This window comes from Euphorbia lathyris, chromosome 9, assembly GCF_963576675.1.
Source record: "Euphorbia lathyris chromosome 9, ddEupLath1.1, whole genome shotgun sequence".
Taxonomy (NCBI): domain Eukaryota; kingdom Viridiplantae; phylum Streptophyta; class Magnoliopsida; order Malpighiales; family Euphorbiaceae; genus Euphorbia; species Euphorbia lathyris.
Window position 1 is genome coordinate 60,388,430 of NC_088918.1, and position 10,167 is coordinate 60,398,596.

Here is a 10,167-nt window from a genome sequence, read left to right on the forward strand (position 1 = left end):
TCATATACCATAAGGATGGTTTGGCTTAACTTAGTTCATCTAATACTTAAAGTTTATATGGTCTATAAAAAAATTATGGTGAATTTAAAAAATAATTTTAAATTCTATTAAAAGATCACTATTTATTTATCTGCATTTGAAATTTTATTTTTAATAAATTAAAAAGCAATCTTTATATTATAGGAAGGTCCTTTTCAAAAAAGACATAGGAAGGTTCAATTTTGAGAAATAAAAAAGATACAGAACAATTTGAATAAAAAAAGATGGTCCAATGGCAAGACTCAGTAGGCCATATGGGCTTGTGTAGCACCGGCCCGGAAAAGATACAGACATTTGAAAAAATAAAAAGAGATGGTTCAGTGGCAAAGCTCATTAGGCTTATATGGACTTGTATAGCACCGGCCCGTTATCCTTCCACTGCCGAGATATGGAGGTAATCGCTGCTCTGTGAAGCCAGCCTTACGCATTGCCCTCCTCTCTAGGGCCCGAGAGATCCAAGCCTTCGCCTAAATCACATGGTCCAACTCCCAACTTGAAATGGGCGAGCCAGAGATTTGCCACAGCAAGCCCAACCTTCTGGGCCACAACCATGTTCCATCAATTCAAAGCCTCCACACGGATCACAGGCTAGCGTTACCAAGCCCGGCGATGTCATTGCATTTCAATGTAACTTATGAAGCATAAGTATCACGTGTGTTTATTCAATGTGGGATGAAGCAACTGCTTCTTTGGGAAAAGCTCATACAGGAAAGAGAAAAAAAAAAAAAAAAAAAAAAAAAACATAGTAAAATTTTGTCATCAATTTTTCCAACTTGGAGCAATTTTAAACCTAGATAACAATACACAATACACGTAACAATTTTAGGCTCAAGTAACAGAACTTGAGCCTAGAGACAGATACAGAGATACACTCAGGCGGAAACCACATCCCTTTATAGGGGTGGTTTTATCTTTATTTGTGGAGTGTTGATTGCACATTAAACAAATAAAAGTTGTGTATTGTTTAGCCTGGGTACGAAAAAAGAAATTGTTTTCGTCAAACTCCGCGTTATCCTCACATTTAGGGTATGGAAAATATATATTTCTTTAAGCTACTGGAAATTGGCAAACCGAAAGAACGCCTGCCCTTAAGAGGAGAAATTTTACTACACTCCCGACATACCAGATAAATATCCGTCTTTCGCCATTCTGACGAAAGACAGGAACATCAAAAAATGGAGGCTCAATGCCACAAGCAAACCCAGAAACCAAAAGCTATTTACTCCCCCATTAAACACATTGTTCTATCTCAATATGCTCAAACTTCAGCTATGCTGTTTCACATCCACATCCCATAATTCATTCAATACCTTATCTCGGACTATGCGAATAGTGGGTTTCTAGAAGGCCGCGGATATGAAACTTTCGCACCCTTGGTGTCTGCCGGGGTACTTACATTGTTCTGTTTTTTGTTAAGTTCTTGAAGCTGCTCTAGTTCCTTTACCACTTCATCCATGTCCGGCCTGAACTTGGGTTCTATATTTAAGCATTGAAGTGCAAGAGCAGCTAACTTTTGGGCCCGACTGAGAGTGTACTGGCCTTCAATTCTTGTATCGAGAATGCGGAGAACTCTACGTTTGTTCGTCAGGTAAGGTTTTGCCCAATCCACTAGGTTGTGTTGCCCATTTGGCCGGTTCTTGTCTATGGCTCTTCGTCCAGATAAAATTTCAAGAAGTACTACTCCATAGCTATACACATCACTCTTCGCAGTCAAATGGCCTGCTCAAAATGTCACGAAAGCAGCATACACATTTATTTTATTGTTTACATCAAACATAATAAACAGATAAATTGCAGCCAAAATGCACGAGACGCATTAACGCATCCAAGCTTAGTTAGCTATGCAAAAAACTGAGATAGGTTACGGCTTTTCGAAGGTGATTAACAGATATTAAGAAATGGTACCTGTTGCTAAATATTCTGGTGCAGCATATCCATAAGTTCCCATGACCCTAGTAGAGACATGGCTCTTATCACCAACCGGTCCATCCCGGGCTAAACCAAAATCAGAAAGCTTTGCATTGTAGTTCTACAAATATGGACAAAACAGCAGGGTGCAAGGTTAATCCTTTTATCTCCATAAGTACAGACATCACAATTAGAAAAAAAGCAATCATGCTAAGTTACATACTGAATCGAGTAGAATATTTGAAGTCTTGAAGTCTCGATAGATGACTTTCGATTCAGTATTATGAAGAAATGCAAGCCCTCTAGCAGCACCAAGTGCAACTTTGATTCGAATGTTCCACGAAAGTGGCTGGACATGTGAACCTCCTGTTTCATGTTTAAACCGATAATTCAGCCAAAACATAAGAATTAAGAACATAAGCCAAAGTAGCAATTTGCTAGTAACATTTGACACAAAAACACGAGGAGCTTACTTCTGAATAAATGATTCTCCATGCTGCCGCGGGGCATAAACTCATAAACCAAAAGCCGATGCTCATCCTCAAAGCAGTAGCCAATCAGCTTAACAAGATTAGGATGCTGCAACTGCCCAAGGTAGTTTATCTCTGCCTGTAAATCCCAAAACACAACCAAAATAGAAAACATATCAACCTTTGACTCGTTGAGAAAACCATTACAGAACTTTATCATTTCACCAAAATTTTGAAAAGAGAAAACTTGGTCATCAAAAACATCACGAAAATGACGAAAAAGTTGAATTATATAGCTCACCAGCCATTCCTTGTGACCTTGATGCCCTTCTTGGTTAAGCCTCTTGACAGCAATCACAATGCCGGAGCCAGGCTTAGTAGCTGCAAGTGAGTTCTCATCAATCCACCCTTTAAAAACTGACCCAAAACCGCCTTCTCCGAGCACACTATCTGGCCTGAAGTTTCTAGTGGCATTCTTCAGTTCACTGAAGCTAAAGGGCTTCAAATTTGATGATTGCAACAAGATTTCACCCTCACTCTTAGGAGTTGGGGGCATAGAAGACGTTGATGACCCATTGGTACTTGAATTTTTTCCATATCTTGAATTCAGCCCTATTTGAATGTAATTGCAAATAAATTAAAACAAATACACAAATTTCTATTTTCCCTTCAGTTTCCAATCCTAAATTCAATCACCCTTAATGAATCTCTCATATTATGCATTTTTCAAACAAAACAAAACCGTAGAACTTAACAAGCACAGAAAAGCTCCACATCTCCAAAATTTAGGTTACTAGTAAAAATGACAACTTTGTAAAAACTAGTGATAGAATATGCCAAATTAGTAAATTACCATGTAAATCCAGTCAAAAAATGCCAAGAGAAAACAGATAAAAAGAACAAAACAAGAAATTAAATCAAATCAATTTCAACTAAATAGTGCCTAAATTCACCAAAGAAAAAGGGTAGCTACCAGTATTAGAAGGAGTATAAGCCTTGATTCGATTGCTGAAGCAAATTCCCATCAACACAGAGCAAATCCAAGAAGCTAAAACTGAAAATCAAACAAGGAAACCTCACAGATCTCTGGATAAAAGTTAAAAAAAGGATGAATCTTTTTAAGAAAAGATTAGAACTTTGGGGTTAAATAACTAAAAACTAATGAAAACCAGAGAGTGAAGAAGATTAAAGAGACAGGGTAGCTTTTGGTTTTGCATTTGGGGAAAGGGGAAAGGAAGATTGGAAGAAAGAGAGAAAAGGGAAAAGGGCTGGGGTTTCTTCTTCTATTTGTTGTTTGCCTTTTTGGACCATACAGACAGAGAAGGTTGACTAGTCTTTTTAGAGTCCTGTTGTGCTGTCCTTTTTTTATTCTTTTATTTCTATCCAATATCCAATCATACAGACTTCAGAGGATGTGTTTTCCATTTTTTATTTTTAAATAAACCTGTTTAATTTTTTATTACTACTATTTTTGAGGTTTTAATTAAGGGTAAATTACACCATACTCAAATTGAAAATAATATTTTATTTTTAGTTAAATTATTAACTTTTATATAAATTAGATCATATTTATCATTTTTATTTTGAAAATATCATACGAAAACAGTTTTTGTTTTTAAATTTTAAGTATGATAACCTTTATCAAATTAACTAATTATTGATAACTTCCTAATTGACAAAATTCAAAATAAGATTTGTCATAACTATAAATTATTCATGAGATGTGTTTTTCCATGTAATTTCCTCTTTAATTAATTAATAGCATGCCATTTTCAGTTAAATTATTTAGATATTAATTGGATATGTTTTTATTTAAGCTTATTATTTGATTTCATTCAATAGATTTTTGTGTTTTTGAACAAGGAGGCCATTAAGACCGAAAAACAAAAGAAGAAAGTAAGCAGAAAGTTCTATATACGAACTTCTTGATTCAGAATATCATTTATTAAAAAGTGAGATTTGGTTCAAACATCAGAATCGGTAATAAAGTAAGTAAAAAATTCTATACACGAACTTCTTGATTCAAAATATCATTTATTAAAAACTGAGATTCGGTTCAAACATCAGAATCGGTAATGAAATTAGGATGAGAATAATATAAAATCAATTAGAATAATTATTTTTTTATGTTGTTTGAATCAGTGAAAAAAATAAAAATTCAATAATGATTTTTAATTATTTTTTTAACAAAGAATAATGACATCACTGATGTATAACTATATAAATAATCAATATAATTATTTACAATATTATAATATTTCATATATTTAATTAACTATTATTATTTTATTCCTCAGCAACTATTTTCTGATAGAGCATAAGGGAGTCGAAGGAATGACCAAACTCTCCCGGGGGGACCAGGAAACCCTAGGGTGAGTCTGGACAGATCAGGTGCCCCGAATCGCCCACGGTCGAATCTCCCAGAAGGCGGATCGGGAGGCCGAAGACACAAAAAGAGGAAGAAGGGAAACAGCAGGCGATCAAAATCACCTTCACCTCCAAGGCAGAGGTCATCCCGATGGGGTAGGTCAACCCCATCCTCAGGTCGGAGACCAAGTAAGAGGCCAGTAGAGACACCTCATCCGGATAGGCCACAACCACCACCGAACCAAGAGGAGGATATACAAGCTCCTTCTAAAGGGCAAGCAGGTGGAGGTGGGCGTTCGCCATCAGATCCGTCGTCCGGCTCTAGCTCCTCATCTTCTCCAAGTAGATCTCCCGAAAGGAGACCTCCGAGGGCGGGTCCGGAAAATTTTGATGATCGCTTTAGAGCTGTGGTGCTCCGCATTAATGAAGAGAATGTCAGGCATAATCCATTCGCCAATCGTGATTCGCCCTTTACGGTATGGATCGAAGTTGAGGAAACAGATAGGCATTTCAAAATACCTAATATCCCGGTTTACATGGGTACAGACAACCCCGAGGCCCATGCCAGAAAGTACCGAATATTGCTCAGCCTTAACCGTGCAAGTGAGGCGGTATTATGCCGGATGCTTATCACCACATTAGGAGGCCCCGCTTATGATTGGTTCCCATCTTTACCTCCCGGATCGATAGACAGCTGGGATCAGTTGAGTAGGGAGTTTTGTGCTAAGTTCGCCGGATGTATCCCTCTTGTGGTCAAGTCACGACAGCTTTTTGAATTAAAACAGAAGGCGAATGAACCCTTTCGAGAATATGTAGACAATTTCAACAAATTGTGTATACGAATTGTCGATGTGGATGTCTCCATGGCAGCAGAAGCTCTAGCGAAAAACACCACGTGTAAAAGCTTGCAGGAAGATTTAATTCAGAAGAAGCCCAGAGATATGGCAGAATTAATCGAAAGATGCAAGGACTTCATGGAGGTGGATGATATCCGTAGAGAGTCATTGTCTCCGCCCAAGAAGGACAAAGGCGAATCTCGCCATCGGGATAAGGAGAAAGACAAGCACTCGGATTCGTCCTCTAGAGGTCGGCGGAGGGGCTCTAAGAACAAATCGGCATACGTGTCATCATTTACGCCGCTCAATGCCTCTAAAAGCGAAGTGATAATATGGATTGAGAACAGACAGCACAAGCGGAGCATTTCATACCCCGAGCCAAAAGGGGGGGAATACACCAACACCGGGAAAAATCCCAAAAATTATTGCAAATACCATAGGAAGAATGGCCATGACACAGACGCATGCTGGGAGTTGGCCAGAGAGATAGAAAGGCTTATCGAAAGGGGAAAGTTGGATAGGTTCGTCCAAAATGATAGCAAAAAGGGAGATGGTGACAGATCCAGAGATGATCAGAAAAAGAAGGCAAAAGGGACCATCAATGTCATAGCAAGCGGATCTGGATACCAACCTGTGTTGAAAAAGGCAAAAACCACTGCTCTGGATAGGGCATCGTTTAATCGCCCTTTTGCAGATGCCGGCTCAGAGATCTCTCCGCATACGGACGCCTTGGTCATTACTATGATGGTGGAAAGCTGGGAGATGAAAAGAGTGATGATTAACACTGGAAGTTCATGCAATGTCATCACAAGAGGAGCATTCGCCAAGATTATGTTCGACCCAATCCAAGTGGAAACCACCATAGTGGACATCCTGGGAGTAACAGGGCACACCATCCAAACGAAGGGCCGGGTAACATTAGATTGTGAGTTAGCCGATGAAGATCAAATCTGGAAAGGAGATCTGGAATTCTCCATCCTAGATGGCCAGTTAGCTTACAATATCATCCTTGGGCGACCCTTTATCTCTGAAGCCGCAGCTCTCATCTCCATACGCCACTTAACTATTTACATCCCCACGGCCAAGGGAGGTGTAATGATCCGAGGAAACCAAAAGGTGGCTCAGGAGACGTATTCGACATCTTTGATGATTCGCCCGCAGTCTAAAGATGAGGACGAGGAAGAACTTGTCACAATGGCCTTGGGTGAAACAGAGATGTACCTCATGGCGGATGAAAAACAGGTACGAATGGCTAAAGGGCTAAAGGGAGAAATTAAGGAAGCTATCACCAAGGTTCTCCATGAGTCAGAAGATCTCTTTGCGTGGAAAGATGAGATTCTTCCAGGGATTAGTCCAGATGTGATCACTCACAAACTCAACATCGACAAAGACGCGGTACCGGTGGCATAAAAACGGAGAAACCATGGCCCTGAGAGGCAGAAGGTGATAGAAGAGGAGATCACCAAGCTTAAACGTGTGAATGCCATCGAAGAGGTACTTTATACACAGTGGCTGGCGAATGTGGTTCTAGTCAAAAAAGCAGGCGGATCATAACGCATGTGTATTGACTTCACAGATCTCAACAAAGCTTGTCCTAAAGACAACTACCCCTTGCCGTGTATTGATATCCTAGTAGATGGGATCGCAGGACACGCCATGTACTCCTTCACTGACGTGAAGTCGAGTTATCACCAGATTCCAATGGAGCCTTCGGATAGAATCAAAACTTCGTTCGTAACACACCAAGCCACCTATTGCTTCAAAGTCATGCCCTTTGGGCTTAAAAATGCAGGGGCAACTTATCAACGGATGATGAACAAAATATTCGGGGAAAGTAAAGGTGATAACTTTTCTGTCTATGTGGATGATATGATCATCAAAAGTACCACTGTAGAGAAGCATGCGGATGATATAAAGGAGGTACTGGGCGTACTCCGACATCACAACATTAAATTGAATCCGGAGAAATGTACCTTTGGAGCGACATATGGAAAATTCTTAGGATTCATGATCAGCTAAAAGGGAGTGAGCCCAAACCCCGACAAGATCAAAGCAGTCTTGGAAATGAAAACGCCGCAGAATATTAGAGAAGTGCAACGTCTTAACGGGCGTATCGTAGCCTTGGGCAGGTTTATCTCGTGTTCAGCTCGACGATGCCAACCCTTTTATGAAGTGATCAAGAAGCAAAAGGCGTTCGAATGGAGTGAGGAAGGGATCAAACGGTTTCTCATGGAGCCACCCCTGATGAGTCGACCCTTGAAAGGTGAGGATCTCTACATGTATGTCTCCGTTACAGATAAAGCCGTTTGCACGGTCGTGATAAGGGAAGAAAATGGCCAGCAGTATCCGATTTATTACGTGAGCAAAGTATTAAAAGATGCTGAAACCCGATATTCCAAGCTGGATAAGATGGTGATGGCCGTCGTCACCACGTCAATTCGCCTCAGGCCCTACTTTCAGGCTCATACAGTCATAGTTCGCACAAGCATACCCATGAGGAAAGTGTTACAAAAGCCAGAAACCTCGGGGAGATTGATGGAATGGGCAATCCGCCTAGGGGAATTCGATGTTCGTTATGAAAGCCGATCAGCCCTGAAAAGTCAAGTCTTGGCAGACTTTGTGAATGAATTCACTGAAGAGGGAATGAATCTCCCCAAATCTAAAGTTGAGGAATGGACGATGTACACAGATGGGGCTTCTTCGACAGAAGGTGCAGGTATTGGCATCGTGATCAAAGGTCCCCAATATATAAAGCTACACTACACGGCAAAATTGGATTTCCTCGCAACTAACAATGCAGCGGAGTATGAGGCCTTAATATTAGGACTACGCCTGCTAAAGGAAATCACTCCCCAGCGGATCGTAATCTACAGCGATTCCAAATTAATGGTCAACCAGGTGATCAAAAATTTCGAGGTAAAAGATGACATTCTTGCCAAATATGTCAACGAGATTAAGAAACTGCTAAATCACCTCGAAGCCAAAGACACCAAGTGGGAATTGATCCATGTGCCTCGAGGATCCAACATAGAGGCCGATCACCTAGCCAAAATGGCTTCAAGTAAGGAGCATTGGGCGGATCTGCAATGCCCGTTTGAGGTCAAGACAGCGCCGACATTCACCTCGGAGATAGTATCCTTACTCACGAAAGTGGAGAGTGATTGGAGATCACCAATCCGCCAATATCTGATAGATGGAACTTTACCTTTAGACAAGGAAGAGGCTCGGCGGATTATAAGGAAGGCAGCCTATTTCTCCATGATAAATGATTGCCTATACAGAAAGTCTTTTAGCCACCCCTGGCTGAAATGCATCGTACCGAAAGAGGGACAACAGATCCTCAAAGAGTTACACGAAGGCACATGTGGAGCCCATGAGGCATCTGCCTCCATTTTGAAGAAATCCAGGTTAGCAGGATTTTATTGGCCAACAGCGGAACTTGATGTTCAAAAGTTAGTGGAGTCTTGCCATAATTGTCAGATTCATGCAAATGAATCACACACAGCTAAACACCTTCAAAGGCCGATCATCGAAGGTCGACCCTTTGCAGTCTGGGGAATTGACATCGTTGGACCATTTCCTCCTACCCGAAGACAGAGGAAGTACGTGGTAGTGGTTGTGGATCATTTCACCAAATGAGTAGAGGCTGAGGCTGTCTCTTCTATCAATGTTGAACGAATGGTGGAGTTCGTCAAGGATAACATCGTAGGAAGGTATGGAGTTCCCCACACGATTATCACTAACAATGGAACGCAATTCAACTGTGAAGAGTTCAAAACTTTCTGTGAACAAATGGGCATTCAGAACAAATTCTCCTCAGTTTATTATCCTCAATCTAACGGTATGACCGAAGTTACGAATCAGATGATCGTTAAAGGAATAAAGAAGAGGTTGGGGGAGCATGACAAGAAGTGGGCGGATCAGTTAATGAGCGTTCTATGGGCATATCGCACTACTCCCAGAACAGCCACTGGCGAGACGCCATTCGCCCTTTCTCACGGTGTGGAAGCTATAATCCCAGTTGAAATACAGGTCCCAAGTGACAGAGTTGCATTCTATTGCGAGGATGAAAACAGCCAAAGATTGAAAGCAAGTCTTGATCAAGTGGAGGAAAAGCGGGAAAAGGCATATATACGCATGGCAGCTTACAAGCAGCGGATCGCAGCCTATCATGATAAAAATGCCAAGCTTGTAAACCTGAATGTGGGAGACCTCGTGCTCCGCAAAGCAGACAAAATCCAATCTAAGGAAGGGGAAGGAAAGCTGGGACTCACTTGGACAGGTCCATACAAAATAATCAACAAGATTGGATTCGCCACATTTAAAATTCAAGACATGGAGGGAAATACGCTGCCGCGTACATGGAATCTCCAAAACCTCCGCAAATATTTTGCCAGAAAATAGAATGTAATCAAGGTCTTGAGTACTCTTTTTCCTTTAGTAAGCTTTTTTCCCATGAGGTTTTTCTTCTTAAAGGTTTTAATGAGGCTCACATATAAGACTCGCTTACTGTAATAAAGCGTATCACCATTTAATAAAAGGCAATT

General features: G+C 40.7%; 1 protein-coding gene across 1 annotated transcript; it reads right to left on the bottom strand.

Moving 5' to 3' along the window:
- Positions 1–1,059: 1,059 nt before the first annotated feature.
- On the bottom strand, positions 1,060–3,720 carry LOC136205574 (probable serine/threonine-protein kinase PBL11). Its single transcript, XM_065996230.1, has 6 exons — positions 3,391–3,720; positions 2,719–3,029; positions 2,421–2,556; positions 2,171–2,313; positions 1,945–2,068; positions 1,060–1,758 (listed from the first exon to the last, which is right to left on the bottom strand). The coding sequence occupies exons 1-6, from the start codon at positions 3,440–3,442 to the stop codon at positions 1,361–1,363; spliced, it is 1,164 nt and encodes a 387-aa protein (XP_065852302.1). The 5' UTR covers positions 3,443–3,720; the 3' UTR covers positions 1,060–1,360.
- Positions 3,721–10,167: the final 6,447 nt, after the last annotated feature.

Excerpts from the sequence above, each read along its gene's own strand:
- LOC136205574 (XM_065996230.1), bottom strand. The coding sequence starts at position 3,442 with ATGGGAATTTGCTTCAGCAATCGAATCAAGGCTTATACTCCTTCTAAT. Across the intron at positions 2,557-2,718 it reads AAGGTCACAAGGAATGGCTG|GCAGAGATAAACTACCTTGG; the intron begins GTGAGCTATATA and ends TGGGATTTACAG. Across the intron at positions 1,759-1,944 it reads ACCAGAATATTTAGCAACAG|GCCATTTGACTGCGAAGAGT; the intron begins GTACCATTTCTT and ends CATTTTGAGCAG.